Consider the following 22,234-nt stretch of genomic DNA (forward strand, 5'->3'; position numbering starts at 1 on the left):
TGTAACTAGATTTCTTTCGTCTGAAAGAACATGGATAAATATAATCCCTCCCACATAGGTTGTTGTAAGAACTAAGGAACTAAACGTGATGTAGAAAGAATACCAGGTACTTGGTGGACATTGAAGAAAGAGAGGCCAGCTTCTCTTTAAAGTCTCGTTTTCTATTCCTCCATGATATCTTCTCGTGTTTGGTCATTACCACGCTTCTTAGGAATAAGTAATTCCTTGAGAGTTTTCCCCAAATCTTCTTAGATACTGGCAGTACAATAGTGCTCCTAATAGGTGGTATATATGAATAAATTTATATATAGTATCGGAATAAATATGAATAAATTTATTTCAACAGTGGTTAAGAGTCCAGGCTCTGGAGTAAGAGATAGCCTGGGTTCGATTGTTGGGCTCACCACTTAAGTTATGAGACTGTGGGTAGGTGACTTGAGCTTTCTGTGCCTCGGTTTCCCCATCTATGAAATAGGGATAATAACTGCATCTTAACTGCCCCATGTGTTGTTATGAGGAGTCACTATATGCGATACCTAGAATAGAGTCTGGCAAATACTAAGTTGCTCAATAAAAGCATAGGCCATTGCTATCATTATCATCACCAACATTACTATGCCGCCAGTGGGACGATCGTCTTCCTGCTCCAGTCTCTCTGTTTTCCTAGCTCCCTTACATCCTGCTGCCACAATAATACTTATTCCTAGAGCTTCAAGCACATCAATCCTTGGCTCAGAAATCATTGGTAGCAAAAAAAATAAACGTCTTTTGTCTTACGCTGGCATTCAAAGCTCTGATCATCCTCCTAATTGCTGCTCTGGGCTCCAGAGGCCTGGAAATATTTGTTGTTCCCTGTGCATGATGCTACCAGCTCCTGGTCATGGTACTTCATTCCAAGTACTGCTTTGACCCCCCCCACTTGTCTAAATCCTGCCCATTCCTCAGGTCCCGTATTCCAAATCTATGCTGTATGTTACAGCAGGAATTAGCCACCTGTGGCTCTTTAAATTCAAATTAAATAAAATTATAAATTCAGTTCCTTGTTCGCACTAGCCACATTTCAAGTGCTCAATAGCTGCATGTGAGGCTAGTGGACACCATATTGGACAGTGTAAATATAAAACATCTCCATTGTTATAGAAAGTTCTAGTGAACAACAGTGTCCCACATACTACTTACTCTTTTAAACCTACTTTGATGGGCCTCAACTCCCATACTGCTTCACTCTTCATCACTTTCCAGCTTAAATCCTAATAGTTGGTATAGATCTCTTACCTCTCCTGATTAAGGGCAGGCAGCTTGTCCTTTCCAGCTTTTATGGGCAAAGGGTCAATGGAATCCATACTCCTTCTATAAGAACATATTTGATTTTTGTTTATTTTCTCTCCCCACTCTCCCTACCCCTGTCTCCCCATTATATCTGGTCTGGGAGTTCTGTAAATGAGTTGCAGATATCTAATAGGAAGCCTTAGCTTGGGCTTCCCTGAGTTCAAATGACTTTTGTAACTGGGCATGTCCCTTACAGGGACCCTGGAAGCTATGCCTGAATCAGTTACCAGATATGTTGATTTCTGTCTGGAACATGGGACTACCAAGTGAGAGCAGCTCTCGAACTGACCAATGTGAGACTTGGTCCTTTGCATTTGAACTGTCTCCTGGACGTCTGGGTGGCCTGCTATAGTGACCCACTGTGGAGAAATGCCGAGGGCCACCCTGTTGAGCCAGATGGAGCCAGCATCTTTCTAAGTGGCTGTGCTACCAAGCCTGGCCTGCTCAGGTCTTCTGCTCTCAATGTCTGGTTAGGAAGCACCCCTTGCCCGCCCTGCCCCAGCCTACCTCAGTAGGTGCTGCAGCTTTGCATTTCCCACAGTGCTTTGTGCCAAGTAGGTGTTCTAGAAGCATTAAGGAATAAATTTTATTTCAAGAATAACCTTAAATGAGCACCTAGCTACAAAAACACCCTTAGGCTTTTTGAGCCAGCTGTGTGTAAAATAAGACAACAGCTTAGGTTTTTGCGAAAATCTTACTGATAGCATCAAGGAGCATAGCAATAGAGGATGGAGAATACAGTACTTTTAAAAAGGAAAACAGAAAAATTAGAGTAAGGTGTAGGGACCTAAACACCTTATTCTAATCATAAATTGGAATTTCTGAAAACAGCCTATGTTGTTCTTTGGATTGGTGACTTAAAACTGGACCTGGTAAAATTTAATTCCCTTTATTATCAAATTCCTTCTGTAAAATTTTCTCTTCCTTTCTCTATAATCTTGGCCCATGAACTGTGATATTTCCATATTATAAGGTCAGATAGGAACTGTGGATATTCATCTGCCTATGAGATATGCCGGATCTTCCAATATTACCCTTGTCATCACCGAAAAAAATTCTCTCTGCTTTTGCATTATCTTTTTTTTCCCCTTTAAGTTGTCCTTTCTGTCAGTTGAGCCGCGCATTGATTCAGGAGTACATAATTTTTATAGATATCTGTATCTGTGTGTTATTACAGCTGTATTTCTGTCTGGAAATATACACAGGCCCTTTGACTTCAAATATATAGATCTCACTCATTGTTTTCAGGAACGATCATCCTCAAGAGATAATTTAGGTTTAAGTGGGAAATTTTCAAATTTGTATGAGAGAATTGGCAGAGGTCCATGAAAAACAAGGATCTTGTTCAACCAAGTAATGAATTCTTAAATGCTAATTTTAGACCTTATTTAAAAATGCAAGGTAAAGTAATATTTTTCTTGCCAGCATTTTCAAAAGATAATATAAATCTTTCTCAAAGAGTTTTAAATTTCCATGACAACATTTACAAGTTTTTGTTTTCGTTTTAGTTTTGTATTTGCAACTATCCATTTATGTGAACTTTTATTACCTTCACAAATTATTTAAAATCTTTATAAGGGGAAGCTCTTGGCTCCTATAGTAGTGCTTTAAAGGTATGTGTTTACTGGGCAAGTAACTTATTTCACCAACTCTTTTTCTTTGAGACAAGAAAGAAAAGTTGTTGTTTTTTTTTTTTGACACTTAGAATTTGTGGAAAGCCTCTATCAAGTTATATCTAACTAGAATAGACAGTTTGGAAGTAATAGTTGGAAATTAAATTGGTTATTCGGAGATAGTGCATAATGCAAAGGGCTTTGAAAGGCAAAAGGAATAATTTCGGTGAATAAAAAGGTACAAGTTCTAGTGTGTGAATTGGGTGGTAGGCATACAAATGGGCACTTTATTATGGTTCCTAATTTATATGTGACACAAATATCATCAATATGTGATGCTAGAGAATAAAACAATTTTAAAATTACCTTAAAATATTAAAATTGCCAAATGCCCTAAGGACTCAGTATTAAACATCTCCGGTCCTCCATTTGTTTGTTCATCTTCCCACAGTGGCGTATGAGTTCCCTGGGGCAGGATCATGCTCTATTCATCTCCGAAAACCCAAGCCATAATATAGGACCTCACGTCCTCACGTCATATATTATACATAAATTTTTTCTGAAAGAATAATGAATTGGATTTCTACTTTCATCTCTAATACCAATTCATAATTTCTCATTCTCTCAACACACTTTATTCTTTGCTCAATGCCGCACCCGTGTGTGTTGCCACAGCAGGTAAATTGTTTAGCTTTCTTCTAACCAGAAATGCTGTGAATCGGTTCTTTCTATTCATCTCTAAATAATTCACTTTCTTCATTCGTTTATCTCTCTCATACATACCCTCAAGTGATTATTCATGCCTTTTCTTCTCGTAAGCCTCTTGTTCTTCCTCTTTCCTAACCTTATGCCCTCCAGGGAAAATTGGAACCAACTGGTGAAAGCTCCCATCTAAGTTCTTATTTTCAGCAGGGCACAAATTCCATCTTGACTCACACTTCCCTTCCTTCAGTTTCTTATGACCAGGTTTCTTTCCTCCTGTAGTATCATTATTTTTGAAAATTCAAATAATGCATACATTCTAGGGGGGAAAATCCCCCTCCTTCTGCAGCTGACTGGCTTTATATGGGATTTTCATCTCAACCCAGTAGACCATGACAGGTGGTAGAGGGAAAGGAAGGGATTGTGTGATCAGCCAGTTCCTTCTATCCCTCTCTCCCGACTCTGATTCTGGCCCTTCTCACCTTCTCTAGCCCATGGTCTGCTCTTCAGTTCACCTCACTGCCACCATCATAGACATGTTCAGTAGGGGCAGCTGAGTCTGAGTAGATAAATGATACTTAAGCCCTGGGTTTTGTTTTCACATACCATTTATTGGGATCTGCTGTGTGCCGTGTGCTGCAGCAGATGCTTTATACATCATTTCATTCTTTTCACTTGGCATCTGAATTCTAAACAGTGGATTTAGGGATGAGCATCACCTGTGAGCGTTAGAGGCTGACGGCATGTTCTCAGTTCTTGCTAATATTTTACACAGGATGTGTATTATCTTTTGCATTAATCTTACCAAACTCTTTTGTTATTTAGATTTTGGCTTTCCTAATACAGTAGTAAACTCTGGTAGAAATCTATTTCCCTCTTGTTTACGTGCCATTTATAGTAGTGAAAAAGCAGGCAGCTCATGGTGGCTCAGTGGCCGAGTTCTCACCTGTCATGGTGGAGACCCGGGTTCAATTCCCGGCACCTGCCCATGCAAAAAGTATATGTATGTATAGTAGTGAAAAAGCACTCCCATTTAAGCATGCTTGTTCACTGCACTGTATTTTTTCAAGGAGCTTTCTCAGTTGCCATTTGAAGCATATCCACATTCTGAGTAGAGCCACACATCTATGGTGCATTTTCAGTGATCACTGTTTTACTTTTTTAAGACCTTCAAAGATTATGTGATCCGTTCAGATAACTGCTATTTGTGAATACTAGTAAGCCATTAATCTAGTTGTTAGCAGGTGCCCTTGGTTTAGAATTAATATCAATAGATGATAAGTCCACTGTCCTCTCGCTTACCAGTCACTAACAATATCAACTTGAACCTCAGAGCTAGTAAGGATTTTTTGGCACAGTGAATCAAAATCATTTGTAAATTATCAAAGTGATCAACCCTAGCAACTGACTTAATTGCCTCCAAGTCAGAGATCAGCAAGGGAAGTTTGACTGTTAAAAAGTTAAAACAAATCCTTACATTTGATAGTGCAATTTAAACTAATTCCTTCATTCAACACTATTTAATGAGGGTCACTGAATATACAAAATATAGATCCCCACATTTGTAGGATGCATTTTAGGGTGCACTCTACTCCATCTAGTAGAGAATCTAACATTTCTTTGTCCTCTATAACACCTCATAGAAGTCTTTCACATAAATATCCAAAGATTAATTTACTCAGCAAATATTTATTGTGTGCCTAGTATGTGGCAGTTTTGCTTGGATATCATACCAACTGGTTAATTTCTGTAGATGGGTGCTTCTTGGGAATTGCAAATATGTCCATATTTTTCATGGGTTACTAGAAATCAAAATTGGAAGTCTTGCCTTCCTCCAGCATCTAAATATATAACTCCTTCCTAATTAGGGAGAGAGCGGTTAAATTTATTGGACTTCACAAAACACTGTAGATTTCTTTCCTATTGAAAATTGTTGTTCATTGAGAGAGTTTTTTCATTAACTGCAAATTTCTGTATCATATTTTATGGACTCTTTTTTCTCTTAATATTAATGTATCATACTGTAATGGTAAATTAAATAAAATTTTAAAGCAAAAAAATTAGGTCCTAACTTATCAACTCATTGTTTTTTATGTTACTTTCTTTAAAAGTTGATGTTTTAGACCAGTGGTTCTCAAGTGAGGGTGATGTTTGCACCCAAGAGACATTTGGCAGATCTGGAGACAGTTTTGGTTTCACAGAAAGGGGGATCTATTGGCATCTAGTGGATAAAGGCCACTAACACTGCTAAAGAGATGCCAAAGGGATGCTGCTAAACATCCTACAATGCACAGGACAGCCCCTACAACAAAGAATTATCCAGCCCCAAATGCTAATTGTGTCCAAGTTAAGAAACCCCGTTGTAAATGGCAAACTTTGTAATGACTGGTGAAAAACATTTGAACATTATTATAACATATAATACCAAAATATAAGAGATTAAAAACAAGCATTTCATACATTTTATTTTCTAATGAGGATGTACATTTGATTCAACAGATGGCTTTCGGGTGCCATCTCTGAGACAGGAGATAGGGATTCCAGGTATTTGAAGGCATAAGGTCCTGGTTCTGAAAGTGGTCACATTTTGAAAATAGAGACAACATAGAACAAAAAAATTACAAAATAATAGTCTAAGTTTTTTAGCAGACCTCAGGAGTTAATAGCTTTGCTTAGGTGGATCAGAGAGGCTTGACCAAGGAGGTGAAGCTTGAGTAGGTTGTAGAAATTCTGCTCAAACATGAATACTTGTTCTGGTTTTAGTCAGGAAAGGACAGCCCGAGCGGAGGGATCAGCAAGCACAGAAGTCTTGAAGCTTGTTGAACAGCAAGACTTTAATCAGGAAATTCTTGGTTGGAAAGTATACAAGAGGAGGCAGAATGGAGTTGGAGAGTGGATAGTAGAAATGATTTTCTTCCCCAACATGTTGTTTTCAAGGCATCAATAGAATGTACATTTTTTTCCCAAGAGCTTATTGACTACTTGTTTATTATTACAAGTAATGACCAAAAAGAAGCATTGTGACATGAGAGTAAAGAATTTTGATTTCACCAGCGATTGCTTGTGAGGCCTTGAGAGTATTACTTCTTTTTCAACCACCATGTTTGGAGCATAATGATGGAAACACACATTGTAGGGGAGTTGTTATAACTGATATTGAACTAAAGAATGAATAACTGAATATTATCAGGCATTTTAAAAGGTTTAGTAGTTAAACATTCTAGAGGGCAAGCAACCTTTTACTAAGACAGATGAGTATATAACCAAGTTAGGTTCCTAAGTTCTCGGATTTTGATGGCCTTTAGATAACATTGAGTTGCATAGATTGTCTCTGGTGTGGCTTTACATAAGCCTTTGTCTTTTGTTTTAGACCTTTCATTACTCAAATGTGGTTTTTCTATGTTCTTTGCATTTGAAAAAGCAACTTTGTCATTATTTTGTCTTTATTCCAAAACTTCTCACGCCAAGTGTTTATACTTCCACTGTAAAAAATTAAAACAGAGCCTACCTTGAAAATATTCACTGAAAATGCATTAGATCATAAATATGAAAAAGAAGAACAACTGAAAAATGATTGCTGTGGTCTTGATGTTTGAATGTTCTTCTTCCAGGCTTCCCCACCCATCAGCCCTTTGAGCAGGAAGCAGCATAAGCATGTCCTACTGACATGTTGTGGAGATCTTTTCCCTTTAATCTATTTAGTACAGGATCTATTTAGTACTGGCCTCTATCCCAGAATACCATCAGAGATAAGGCTATTATCCTTTCATGGGGTATTATGCTGGGAAAGTATTTATAAAATTGAACCCTGTTGCACCTGGTGACCTCCTTTTTTTAATGAAGAAAGGGTGGGGACGGAGATTGTGTTTGCTGAATTCAGACGAAGCGATGTGTTTGACGGCATTAACACAGAGTGCTTTAGTTAGGGTCTTTTATATTGTGCAAATAGATTCCATCTTGGAGTCTGAGAGAAACAAGTTGGCGATTTTGGATCTGGGCGTTACTGATCACGTGGGTGTGCTGCAATCATTGGCACAGTTGCTATTTTTTCGTTAGCAATTCCATAATAGGTCTCTATTCATATTCACTCTATTCCAGATAGGAATCTCAAGTCTGCTTGCTGTTGCTGTCATGTTTTCTCTAACACGGCTATAAATAGATTCTAGTGGCATTATGTTCAAACGTGAAAGTCAGTTTTAGAAGAGCTAAATATTTAAAATTCATGCTTAACTTTTTTTTAATTAAGTCATTAAAATGTAAAAGAATGGTTAAAAAGCAACTTTAAAAAGCTGAAGAGGCTTTAAGAGCATTGCAATGTAGCTTTCAAGTAGCTCTTAACATTTTGCATTGTGAAGGTACTTGGATTATCTTCATACAAAATAGATGCTACATGTATTTATATGACATTATGCTATTGTGGCCCACATATTTAAACACTTAGGAGGGTGGCTGCAGGTTTGGAGCAGCATTACTGAATTCAATGTTGATTTGTAGCTTTCTAAAAATTCTTTTGGTTGGTAGGACAAGATATAAATGAAATAAATTTACTCCCAGTTTTCTTGTCCCAACAAATTAATCTGTGTTCTTTTTTTATGTAGTCCCCTCCAGTTCCTTCTCATATATACTTACATGGCTTTCCCCTAATTAATTCAATGTTGAAGTCTGCCATTTTCATTTCACATTCTATTTGAAGCTTTTTTTTCATGGTGCTGTAATAGAAAAATCTGTCATTGCTATCATACAAATTCAAAGATAGTCTGTGGTTGTGTTATTTCTTTACTTAATAATAAAGTGCTTGACCAAATTAGTAAACTGGTAGGAACTTCAAATGATCAAATATAAACAATCTGCATGGTAGAGAAATGATGCAATATAGTTACTCTTCAGCAAAATTAGAAGTGGAACCCAGATGTCCTCAGTGAACTTTACAGCATTCTATTTGCTGTATTGCAAAATAAGACTGATCAAGGATTTGGTGGACTGTATATCTTCAGGAAAAAGAGATGGGGGTCTGCATATTCAATCCAGGGTTGAATTTAAATGATTTTAAACTATCTGAAAACTGGGAATTGCTTTTATCAATTTATCAAGTTTATCGATTTGTTCCGTTTATTTCCAGTCATGATGTATCATCTGAATGCTCATGTGCTATATGCAGTAATTTAAAACATAGGTAACAGAGAGTATGGTAAGGAGGCAGCATGGCTTGTTGAGCATGGACTTTGTGGTCAGAAAGATGTGGGTTTTAATCCTAGCCCTCCTCCTACTTACTAGCTGTGCGATCTTGTGCAAGGTACTTATCTTATATTAACCTCTGTTTTCTACTCTGGGAAATGGGCTTAATAATACCTGCCTTACAGAGCTGTAGTAAAGGACATAACATAGGTCATCTTGTGCAGGGGCTGGCTTATGGCAGACACTCAATAAAGATAGTTCCGATACTTTTTATTGAACTTACCCTTAAAATTGGTGTATAAGTTACTGGAGAAGAGCCAGTTTTAAATGATGGAGGTCTGATGATACAAGCTAATTTAGATTCTTATTAATTCTAGAATGTTTTAAACTTATATATTCCAAGTTAATATTGACATATAAAATAGAATTGAAGTAAATCACAAAGAGAATGTGTTCAGTCTCTGTTCTGCTAGCTAATATATGACTTTTCTTTCCATAGGCTCAGCACTATGTAACTACAGCCTAAAGCCTTCTGAATATACTACATCTTTAAAAGCTTCTGTTCTTTGCCCCAAATTACCAGTTCCAGCGAGGTAAATTTTACTGTAATGTTTGTTAAACTGTCGTGTGTTTTTTTTGTGGTGGGGGGAAATAAATTTTAAACTGTGAATATTATTCTAAGAAAGTAGTCACTTGTTGATACCTGTTTCCCAGGCTTGGGACTTTTATAGCAGTTTAAAAACTAGTAATAATGATGACATGTAATTCATATCTTACAAAACACATATATGCACACTCACAGGCATACTACTTTTCTCATTCTCAGATACTATAAATCTGTTTTGAGGGCTCACATTTTATTTCTTCACGTCATAACTTTTAAGTACGTAAAACTGTTGACTCATTATAAAATCTGCAGCAAACTTAGAAGCTGACTTTCATAGTCTCCAAAATTGATCCTGCTAATACTGGGATTATTTTTAAATTTACTTTGTAAATGTAAAACCTTTGGTAGTGATTATTCTTCCTAGTTCATTTCAGGTTATATCCTTTAGGTAATTCTCTGTATGCTGTTTGCCATATCTTATCCAAAGTCTTATTCGATAAACATTTATTATTAAGTACCTACTGTGTGTTATGGATACAAAGATGAATCAAGAAATATTTTTTGTTAGGAAGGATCTCACAGTAGTTATAAGGAAGCAGATTTTAAAAATTATAAATTAATTTTTTAAAAGGATATATGTTTTCAAGTATTTATAATATATCCTCAGACTTAGATATATAGGACTTAGACTTATCTGTTCTTGAGAACAGTGTGTATTGCTAACTTGAAGGCACTTATATCTTATTTCAATATATTTTAGTCAGCTATTGGGTAAAATTTTTTTATCTTCAGGAAAAAGAGATGGGGGTCTGCATATTCAATCCAGGGTTGAATTTAAATGATTATAAACTATCTGAAAACTGGGAATCACTTTTATCAATTTATCAAGTTTATCAGTTTATTCCGTTTATTTCCAGTCATGACATATCATCTGAATGCACGTGTGCTGTATGCAGTAATTTAAAATACATGGTAATAGAGAGTATGGTAAGGAGGCAGCATGGCTTGTTCAGCATGGACTTTGTGGTCAGAAAGATCTGGGTTTTACACACAGTAGGTGCTTAATAATAAATGTTTATTGAATAAGACTTTGGATAACATATGGCAAACAGCATACAGAGAATTACCTAGAGGATATAACCTGTAATACTTGTGACTACTTTCCTTTGGATTGCTTATGGGTGTAACTTACTCTTTATGAACTTGAATCTGAAATTTTCTGTTAAAAGCAGAAAACATTGACTCCTGCTCTTTTAGTCTTGTCAAGTTGCTACTGAAAATGGAAATGTAGAGGCTACAGTCTTTTAAAAATAAAGGAACTCTTTTAAAAGACACTAAGTAAGAGGGACCTATAGATTAGGACGTTAGACCAACAGGTAAGGAGCATACATTCATAAAAATTGAGAATGTTAGGGAGGCTGCTAGAGTAAAGAAAAGGAGGAGATGCTTTGAATAGAGTCATTGGAGACAGTTTATCAATGGAAAAACAAGAACTCTGTACCCACATCTACCCGTTTAAAATGTTCAAACCCATTTAAAATGCACTTTTGAGTATAGAGTCACTCTTTTCAGGCCAAAACAGATGATGAAAAGATAACCGAGAAAGTCTTCATGTGAGAATGGGATTGTTCTGCTCCTGCATTACCCAGTGGGGAGGTGGGGTTTGGGCAAACAGCTCGCCTGTAGACCCTCCCCTGCTGCAGCCTCCTGGGTTAGCCTGTGTGTGCCAGTCCTGCTGCCAACACCACATGCACATCTCCCTTCTTGCATCCTAAGGGCATTTACCAGAAGCGTGCAGTATTAGGGGCGTGGGTTTTATACATGGACAGACCTGGCTTCTAACAAGGCCGTATAATATCCCACGAATCTAAGATGAAATGCTGAGCCTGTACCGTCTGCAAACGGACTCCCCATATGCTATGGTGGAGGATCTTCCTGCTTTACTTTTTTTCAGTACCTCACAGTCTGAGTACCTTGTTTTTTTTTGTCTGAACTAAGTCAGCTGGAAAGTAAAAGCAAAGAAACTGCCAACAGAAGGAAGGCAAATCAGGACCTTGCAAATATCCCTTCATTTCGTATTTGGCAAAGCAAAGTGAAAGGATCAGAGAACAAGAATACATTCATTTTAGTAAAATAAAATGTCTTGGATGCCATCCCTTCCCACATCTTGTTTTCTATACCAAGTCTCCAAAGACGAGTAAGACCTCGTCCCTGACCTGGTCTTACAGGGACAGTGTTTTTGGTGACTTATGTTTTAGATGCACCAAAAGACTCACAGTGGGCAAAACTGAGATGCAGAAAAGTGGCCTTCAGCATCTTTCAGATCTCCTTTGATGTCCTAGTGGGGCAGAAAATGCAAGAGCTTTGGCCTGGGGGTGAATTCTCCATCTACTTTGTGTTTGTAAGCTTCAGCAAGTCTCTTAACTGCTTTGTAATCTGAATTTCCTTGTCTGTAAAATGAGAATAATAAAACCTCTCTCATGGAATTGTGAGAATTAAATAAGTTAATGTATGTAAAGCTTCCATTACTAGGCTTAGGGAGTATTATTTCTGTCAATTTCTAAAGCTTCCCCTTCTCCCCCAGCCTTCCTCTGTGCCCAGGGACCTCCCGTGGCTGAAGGCAATACCTGTTTTAGAGGAAAGCAATGGCAAACTAATTTGCAATAAAACAAACACTAGTGAGACATAATAACCAATGATTGCCATTCCTAAAAGCTTTTGAACTTTAAAAGGAAATGCCTAGAAAGGGCCGTATTTCATCCAAATTCATAATCTTTATGGGGGAAATGCTAAGCAACAGGGAGAATAGTTCACCCATAGATTTTCTGTGCTAACCTTTACTTATAGTCAGAGAAAGCAGCAGAAGTAGAAACAGATTACATAAATTCAGTTTACTCATCACACATTTATTTGGGCACCTTCGGATGCCAAAAAGCATACTAGGTGATGGGAAATGAATAATATAATATGGAGATGAGAAATTAACAGCCAAGTAGAAAAATGTCACCTCTCATATTTTTTAAATGGAGGATTCATGGTAAATTAGCATTTATAGATCATCCACTCTGGGCCACCATCCTGCTTTATTTCATTTGTACTGTCTCATTTAGCCCTCTCAGCGATATTGTCTATAATGATTTGGTCCCTACTTTGTAGATGAGGAAATGGAAGATAAGAGAGGTTAAGGCAACACAGCTTGTTGTTGGGAATCAAGAATTTGAAACCAGGATCTTGTAGAATCACGACCATAGTTGGTAAAGGAATGAAAGAACAGAGAAAAGTAAAAATAAATGTATGAAAAGAACTCCATATTGCCATTAAATTCTCGACTTTTATATGCTTATGCTATAGAGATGTTACCATACATATGCATATAGAGAGATGTAGAGAGATTTCTTAAATAAAACTTTTAGCTAGGAATCCCTTGTAGCTGCTTGTTTGTAATTTGAGGCTTTAAAATAGTTGTGTGAGGTGCAAACTCCTGCCTTCGCTTGCGAAGGTGTATGGACAAGAGCTATTCGGCACTGTTGGTCATACTTCCAGGGAGCTCAGTAACTCTCATGGCCCGGCAAATAGTAGGTTTGCCAAGGTAAAGTACAATTGTCCTATGAACAGCTGATTTGGAAAATCTTTAAAAGACTCATTATAAATTTATTTTGTTCTTGTTGAGTAATGTTTCGAAAATGTGAAACAGCATCAGTTTCTAATGGGGTTTCATTGACTTCTGAAAGAGCCGTGTGGGCTTCAAAAGGTAGAAAAGTTTACCATTAGTAGAATCCTTTATGCCCATCACCCTTAATTAAGAGGCACAGTAGGTTAGACACTAATGTAGAAATGAACTCATATACTGGGTTCTCCGCAGTGCTATTTTCTCAGAGGTTATATAAAATTGGCTAACTCATCGCAATTTAAAATCCGTGATGTTGGGCAGCATGACGGTGGCTCAGTGGCAGAATTTTCGCCTGTCATGACAGAGACCTGGGTTCAATTACCGGTGTCTGCTCATGCCAAAAAAAAAAAGAAAAGAAAAAGGAGAAAAAATCCATGATGTCTTATGGGATTTAAATGATAAAATATAAGACAAGCATTTCAAAGCCCTGATTGCTTAGATTTCTTAAGAAAATAATTCGAGTATGAAAAAATGTGGCTGGTTGAGTTTCTATTGTTTACTGAGGAGTTGATGAGACAAAGAAGCTAGTGCCTTTTACTTTAAAGCTAAGTATTTCTTTTTGGGGGGGGAGGGGGAGTGCATGGTCCAGGAATTGAACCCAGGTTTCCTGCAAGGAAGGCGAGTATTCTACCACTTCATTTTATTTTTGTAAAAAATGTCCAATGATTATTTCCTCCTTCATTTGCTTGCAATTTCTGTTACTCATTACTACCACAAGCAGGTTTGGACCATCCGCTACACCATGTGTTAATCAGCTTGTGCTAATTTTATACCTTCAAATTTAGAGCTGTCAGTTTTTTAACTGACATGTATTGAATTACAGGGTAAGGGCCCGTTGTTATTTTGCTCCCGTTCTTTGAATGATATTGTAAAATACTCTTTACAATTTACCAAGTGTGAAAATGACTTGGAAGGGTAAGTTCAGAGCAGATATTACTCAGCATTTCCTCCTAAAAAAGAAAACATATGAAGGAGTAGAATTTTGAGACTGTAATTCTTCCTTTTTCAGATCCTCTATCCTCATCCCATTTTTGAAAAGCATAAAAACACAGAGATACTGTGCATGCTGATCCTAAATAATTTAAAATCATTGATTTATGGATGGGCCCTTTCTTTGTTACTGTTTTTTTTAAGACCTGAAGAGACTTCCAGATTGTTTCTCTCTGCCCTTTCGGCTTAGAGAGAGATGGAGTAACACGCAGCTAAGCAGTGCTAGGAGAGTCTTATGGGGTTTCTGCCCCTGAGTCCAGTTTTCTTTTGGAAATAATGTGCATTTCCCTTTGAGTATAAAAATATACCAGCTTCCTGTTAGCATGGAAATGTAGGTGGCGTCACCTCTGGACAAGTTCACCCACGGTTACCCGACAGGAAAAAAAGGAAACAGAAAAGCAGGGCCATTTGGACACTGGAAATAAGAAAAAGGCATCAGTGTGTTTAAGGAAAGCATATTGCATGTTCAACGTCAGAGGCAAGTGAGTCAAGAAGAGGCTGTAATCGGGATGACAGGATAATAAAGAGAATGAAGATGTAGATCATCCTAGACCAGAGAGGTCCAGTTCTGAAGGTTAGAGAGCTCGACTGTAGTAAAAAATAGGGCCAGGGATGTAATTAGACAGGGAAGGATTTAACCTCTCAGGGGCAGCGTCTGGAGAACATCGGGAAAGAAACTGTTGTAGACCTCGACAAAGTTGTCAGTTTTTGTCCCAACCAGCTCCATTGATGCAGGAACTCAGTTAACCCTTTTTGATCCTTGTAATATTTCTAGTTAAATCTATTCTCATTTATCAGTATTATGTAATTTTGGATCTTTTTACATCATTAGTGAAAGAACCTTGGGTCAAAAAATGATGACTTGCAGGGGTACACAGGTGGTTCAGTGGTAGAATGCTCGCCTTCCATGTGGGAGACCCAGGTTCAGTTCCCAGACCATGTACCCCCCCCCCCCCCAAAAAAAAAAGACATAATGACTTACATATATGTAATCAAGCATTATGAAGAATGCTCTGTTTTTCTGCAATCTCTGAACTTTCCGTTACATCATTTTGGAAGTATACACAAATACCCAGGGAGACACGGGTGACTCTTTTAAAGGCATATTCATGTCATTGTTGCATCATCATTTTGGATGCATTTTACTGACACATAATGAAAGTAAGGCTAGCTCTTTAAAATTATATTATTTTATTGTCCCATGAGGGATAGCAGTGTGGAAAATGTTGCTTATTCTTTCTCCCACTGGTGCATGCATATTCTTATTTGAAAATAAATACTACCTTTGAAGAAGGAAACAAAGATAACATTTTCTTGCAGGTCACAGAGTAACTTCACTGAGATGAGAAACCTTGGAACTTGATGTTCAGCCATGTGGTCTTTATCCACTAATTCCACCAAAATGGGAATGCCAACAAAAAATGAGACCTTTATATCATTCTAGTCAAAATGTTATGTTAGTCTTATAGTCCTGTATGCAATTCTGAAAATATGGGATTCTTGTTAATAATGGCTAAAATTTAACTTAATGTACACGTGAGAGTAATGTCTTCATGCATGATTAGAATCCAAACAAATCACAACTGAACCCATATTCATAGTTCTTTGTTTAAAATCTCCTGTTGAGATGGGGAACAGATGTTCCCCATCCTCTCAGAAGCTGATATAAAACCCAGTTACAAGCCAGATTTATAACACAGTTTACACAAGCTCTGTCCCTCCATGGGTTAAAGCAGAATTCAATAAAAGCCTGGTATAACTGATAAAGTAATTAATTATTTTACCTTTTTAATGACGCAAATAGTCATGTAATATAGTTAACATATAAAAAGAAAATAGCCCAGAGCCCCCTTATGATCATAACAAACCATTTATTTTTCACTTCTTAAATATTTTTTTGTTCTCATTTATATATATATAATCTTTTCTACTGAGTTGTAATGAATGCATCACATTATATATAAATCTTTGTGCTTTTTCTCTATTACTATTATATCATAAGTGTTTCCTTATTATTATATCAGTATTCCTGGTTATCATTTTAAATAGCTGCATATTATGTTGTATGTTAACGTCTCAGCATGACTAATATACACGAGAGATGTTAAGCTCGTGCTGTAAACTCCTTTACCAACCTAAGGTTGTGTGTGCTCTTCTGATAGAGGAAATGTCCTATTAATGGTGTCACCTTTCAAGCAAAAGCATGTGTTGTTTATTTTTAAATCACTGATGGCAAAGGTTCATTTTCAGTTCAGCAGTGTCTGTGTGTATGACTCTCATCGTCTGCTCCTCGACTGATAGACGTGCAGGCCAAGGTGTTAAGTGTTTGGTTTTGCTTTCGGTCGTTCTGTGTGTGTGTATGTGTGTGTATGTGTGTGTGTGTGTGTGTTTCTTTTCAGAAGGGGAGGGCAATGTCTTCTGTTGGAACATGCACCCCACCCTCTCTGACAGGGCTTGTGGTAAGACTTGCATCATTCCCCATTACAGTTGTTTTCATAGCATTAAGCTCACAGCTCTTAGCGCCCATAATGGTGTGTGGAGGGTGGAGTGTATTGCAGCCATATTCACCTTTCATTTGTGTGTTTGATGTGGCATTTATATTAAGTAGGAGTAATTTTTTTTCTGATTTTTTTTCTTGTGTCACCAGTGCACCTATTCCATTCTTCCATCGCTGTGCTCCTGTGAACATTTCCTGCTATGCCAAGTTTGCAGAGGCCCTGATCACCTTTGTCAGTGACAATAGTGTCTTACACAGGCTGATTAGTGGAGTAATGACCAGCAAAGAAATTATATTGGGACTTTGCTTGTTATCACTAGGTAATTGTTTTTCTCATTATTAGCCATTGCATAGTACTGGAGTAGAAGACTGTTTTGTCTTTTAGCCAAGATATGAGTGCAACTGGGGCTACTTGTAAAATGTTTAACTTCCCATAGCCAAAATAAATGTTTCAGATTATATATAGTTGTAATTACATACATATATAAATATATACATCTGAAACTCATTTCTTTTCTTTTTCTCTCATTGGCGAAAATTGGATGTTCTCCCAAACTTTGATTCCTAATTCTGTAACTACCTTTAATATGGTAGCAGAAGGCTTCTTTTAATGAATCAACAGGCCTCTGTTTTTAGTTATGATTCTAAAAGGCATATTTGCTTATTCAAGAGGCCACATATTCTCTAATACATTCCCATCTTAGAACATAGATTTCTGATAGAGAACTTATGAAATATATATATATTTTCTCATTGTTACAGTTCATAGCATCACTGTAATTCTGGAAAAATTAGGAAATCTCCACTTGTTAGCTATTGGGTTTTCTGGTCAGCAAAGAAATAATAAAGTTTCTTGTTCAAGATGCAAACTCCCTATATTATCCTAAAACTATATGTAGCCATATCAGAATTTATAGACCAGTGGCTTCTTTGTTGGGAGATATAAACAGTCCTAGGACTAAGCAACTATTTCATTATACAAGTGAAATTAATATTTATGACTGTTAAGAGTAACTATAGTCATTAAGAAGATACAAGCTGTTTTTCCGTCTTTCCTGTCATTAGAGAGTATTTTCTTTTTGCTTAGGTAGTACTTGACTCAATTGAAATAATGCTGTCCATATGAAAATCTATTTCTGTGGTATTTGAAAGGCTCCCATCTGTTTTTGGTTCCTGTACATTTATTGCAAAAGTGAGTACCTTAATAATGTTACCTAGATACAAATCCCAACCATTTATTTGGCTTTGCAGGTGGCCCCCAAAAAACTTGACTATGAGGCTAGCTTTATATAAGAAGTACTTGATTTCTGAAAAAAGTTGCATACTTTTACCCGGAAAAGAAAAACCCAAGCCTTAAAATTAGTGATGATAGTGTTAGTCCATTGGTATTCCTTTTTTTTTTTTTTCATTTTAGAATGTTTCTCTTTTAAGGCTTAAGATATAACATAAACCCCAACATTTTTCATTTGTGAAACAAATGAGCATTTAGACAACTAAAGATGAACAAGTTATGATTTCAGAAACATATGTTCCCAATGGGATAAATCCCCCCTCCCCTTTCTTTTTATTTGAGATATTTCCTCAAGAATATAACACATTGGGATGTAGTTTGGGAAGGTAGATGCGTTGACTACGTAACTCCAAATAAGCTTTGCTCCTCTTGGGCAAAGACTCCTCAACTAGGAGCTCTGCTTGCAGTTGAGAAATGAGCTCAGCAGAAGTTGGCCTCAAGGGTTTAAGGATAATATCCCAGAGTGTCAGACCATCCCTCGGAGTTCTAGAGGAAAAACAACCTGCAAAAGCTAAAATGCCATCTAGTCTGTTGACTGACCATCAGAGAAGTTTTTCCTAAGATTTATAGATTACTCAAGGAAGTGTAGCACCTAATGAGACCTGATCTCTGTCTTCATGTGGTACTTTTCTTTTCACCAACATGACATGTCATTATCTATACTTTGTGTGTTGGCATGTATGTTTGCATGCAAGTTTTGATGTCTTCCCATAGTGAATTCACAGCAGTCCTGTGCTGTTTTTAAGTCACCGTGTGCATCTCCATGTATCCTTCTCTGTCGTTTATAAACCTGCACAGCTAGATGCCTTTGGTTTTGAGTGATGCTATTCAAGCAGCACAAGTAGCAAAGTCAAAATGCAAAACGCAGCCAGTTTCCTTTTTTAACTTGAACTGTGGTCATGAACTAGTCAATAGCACCAAATTATTTTCCTGGGGGAAAAACATCATTTGAAAAAGATTTTCTCTTTTATTTTCCTATGTTTTCCAATAATATTCTGCATGTTCTCTATTTATCTTCTCTGCAGTTCTATCCATGATTTTGATGGTGATAATCAGGTATATATCAAGAGTACTTGTATGGATCTTAACCACTCTGGTCATACTGGGTTCACTTGGTAAGTTGCTTATTTCTTTGTTTTTATTAATTGGAATTGATTTTCAACACCAACTCCGTTCAGAACTACGTTGTTTATTTTAAATAGCTTCCCTGTTGTGAGGCTTGTGAATTGATTTATAAACTGTAAAAAGACTGGTAAATGTGTTACATTGCAGTTAGTTTGCCAGAATATCACTAAATCAAATAAAACATTTTCATTGGCATTTTGGGGTGAAGATCCCAAGAGAAAAGAAAGCAAATGGGCTCTGTTTTGCCTCTTGTTCTTTAATTTTCACCTCCTTGGCAAGTGAATCGACCTTTTTCCTTTAACTTGTACTTTTTAAAGGCTGAATCAGCCATTCTGAGGTGTTGAAGTTCTTTCTGGTTGAAAAGTGTCCCTGGCATGAAAATTGTGCATGTGTGTGAGTGTGTTGGGGTTCAAGTTTTAATTACTTATTATTCTATTGACATGTGTGTATTTAAATTTTAATGGCTTATTATTCTCTTGACATTCTATTATATTCCCTGTTCATAATGAAACTGTTTTCTGGTTTATTGTTCGTTTGTTTAAATAATTTTCCCTCCTACTTGTAAATGGGATGTCTACTCATGACAGAAAATACAAGTATAAAGAAGAAAATAGGGCGGGCCACAGTGGCTCAGCAGGCAAGAATGCTTGCCTGCCATGCCAGAGGACCCAGGTTTGATTCCCGGTGCCTGCCCATGTAAAAAGAAGAAGAAAATAAAAATATTGTTTTTACCTATTTATCTTCTCCTTAAGAAATTGGTTTACCTTTGATCTTAGAAAGTTTCACAATTATATTTACTCCCTTCCCCTTAGTTCACCAGTTAGCATTTAAAATCCAGCCCTTTTGAGGAACACACAACTATATGATGATACTGTGACTCATTGATTGTATTCTTTGGATGGATTATGTGGTGTGTGAATATATTTATATCTTAATAAAATCACATGAAAAATACAGAACTTTTTTCTCTGTATATGTATATGTACATGGTGCACGTGTATGTTTGTATATAATATAATTAGAAAATTTTTAACCCAGTGTGAAACTCTTTTAGTAGGGAAATTTGTCCTATTTACATTTAGAATCTTAACTGCTATTTTGTTCTTACTTATGTCATCTGTTTTATGTTAAATTCATGTTCTCTTAGTTTGTTTTCCCTATATTTACTATATGGGCTATATTTTCTTTGGTTTATCTTCACCTTGTTTTGAATGGTATAAACTGTATTTTTATTCTACAGCTGGAAACCGAAACATTATCAGAAAACATTCTTTAATCTACAATTCTGTGAATTAAAGATTAAAGGCTGAAATTAAATGGTATATGTTGAGTTTTCTCTTACCTCCTTTAAATTTTTTATGAACTTTTCTTCAGTTTCTTCCCCTAAGCCCTTCTACCCCCAGGTTACTAATAAAGTTAAAATATTATTTTAACATATTTTCTTTGAAAATAATTCTATTTTTCTCTAAAAATGTTTCCTAATTATATTTACACTTTCTGTTTTCCTTTAGTGGCTTTAGTGAGCACTGCTGATCCTTTAGTGACTACTACTGACTCTGTTCTTAAAAACCTTCATTTCCTTTCATCTTTATATTGACTAGAATGTGAATTCAAGTAACCTACTCATAAAAGAGTTAGTATTTCTCAACTCTTTCTTATCTAAAGCTGTCTTTGCCTCAACATACAACCATTGAATTTGCTGGGTAAAAAATGTTTGAGGCACAATATATTCCCTTTGTCTGTGCTTTATTTCAGAGAAGTCAGAGACCAACCAGTCTGAATTTGTTCCTTTGTGTATAACCTGTTTCAACTACTGAGATGTTTATATAATTTTTAAATTTATCCTTCTAGTTAAAAATTTCTGTCTGATTCTCAATCTTAAGTTTGCCTTTGTCCTTTAAATTTTTTTTTGAGGGGGTGCTCTTTTTCAACTCTAGTTTTCTCTATTTCTGTATTTGATTATCATTTCTATTCCAATTGTTTTTTTCTTGAGATCATCACTGTTCATTCTTCCTGCTATCATCATCCAAATTATCATTTTAATCTTCCTGTCATTTTCCTTTACTTCTGGGAGAGCTCTTAAAGTTTATCTTCTGTATCACTGACTCATTTCTCCTCACTACCAGTTCTATACTTGACTACCTACACTAAGGACTTTCATTTTGCTGTTCCAATTTCATTTTTCATTTCACCTTGTAGCCTTTGTATCTAATGCTCTGTTAGGATGGGCAGATTTTATAGTAAATCTAGCTTTTAATCCCAGCTCTGCCACTTTCTGGGTAAGTGGCATGTTACTTAACCTTCTAAATTTCAATTTTTTCGTTTGCGAAGTGGGGCTAATAATACCCGCTTAATGGTGTTGCAGCGATTAAATTAGGTCTCACATGTAAAGTGCTTAGCACAGTTCCTCGCACAAATTTAAAAGCTTAATAAATGCCATCTACTGTGGCTACTATGCACAATCTCCTCCTCAAGGTCAGCATTATTATCCGGTTATATCTTCCTTGAACTTCTGCCTTTCTCCCGTTACAGCTTTTTATTCCTCTTTGTTGAGAAGATATTTTCTTCCATTTTTTTAAGGATATTGAACAATTTCTTATACCTCCAGGATTTCAGAGTGGAAGCATTTCCCCTTGCTCTGACACATTTTTCATATATTCCTTGATGGTTTGTTTGTTTACTCATGTTCCACAGAAGTAAAATTCATACTCAGTATTTGCCAAGAGGTAGGGTGTGGAATTGCCCTTTGACTCCATTCACTGTTTACTTGAGTTCAGCTGGAGGTCAGGTTTATATACAGAGATCTTAGCCCAGTTTCTTATCTCTCAGGTATTCATCTCATTCACCCACATACCCACCTCTACTCGGAAGCTTCCATTTCCTTGCTGTGACCTGTAAGGCCATAGGCTAAGCTCTGGCACTCAGCTACCACTGTGCCAGCATTTCCTACCATTCCCCCTTGCTCACTGCTGTAGCTACAAAGACCTCCTTCTTTCTCTCCTGCCATGTTCCCATCTCAGCCTCTTAGAACTTGCTGTTACTTCTTGCCTGAAATACTTTTTCCTTGGGAAGTCTCATGGATTCCCCTTTCCCTTCCTTTGAGTCCCTTGGCTCAAGTATCATCTTACCAGCAAGGTTTTGCTTACCCATTTCTCTAGTATGCTAGTTGCTGGAATGTAATATACCAGAAACAGAATGGCTTTTAAAAAGTTGAATTTAATAAGTTGCTAGTTTA

General features: G+C 36.7%; 1 protein-coding gene across 4 annotated transcripts in view; it reads left to right on the forward strand.

The window, feature by feature from the left end:
• SLC44A1 (solute carrier family 44 member 1) overlaps positions 1–22,234 on the forward strand; it is a 205,964-nt gene that overhangs the window by 104,255 nt on the left and 79,475 nt on the right. For all 4 annotated transcript variants that reach the window (XM_077140868.1, XM_077140860.1, XM_077140850.1 and 1 more), the window contains exons 5-7: positions 9,319–9,412; positions 16,734–16,903; positions 18,900–18,989. In XM_077140868.1, coding sequence (XP_076996983.1) covers positions 9,319–9,412; positions 16,734–16,903; positions 18,900–18,989 — 354 coding nt within the window. The remainder of the gene's footprint in view (positions 1–9,318; positions 9,413–16,733; positions 16,904–18,899; positions 18,990–22,234) is intronic.

This window comes from Tamandua tetradactyla, chromosome 2 (assembly GCF_023851605.1).
Source record: "Tamandua tetradactyla isolate mTamTet1 chromosome 2, mTamTet1.pri, whole genome shotgun sequence".
NCBI lineage: Eukaryota > Metazoa > Chordata > Mammalia > Pilosa > Myrmecophagidae > Tamandua > Tamandua tetradactyla.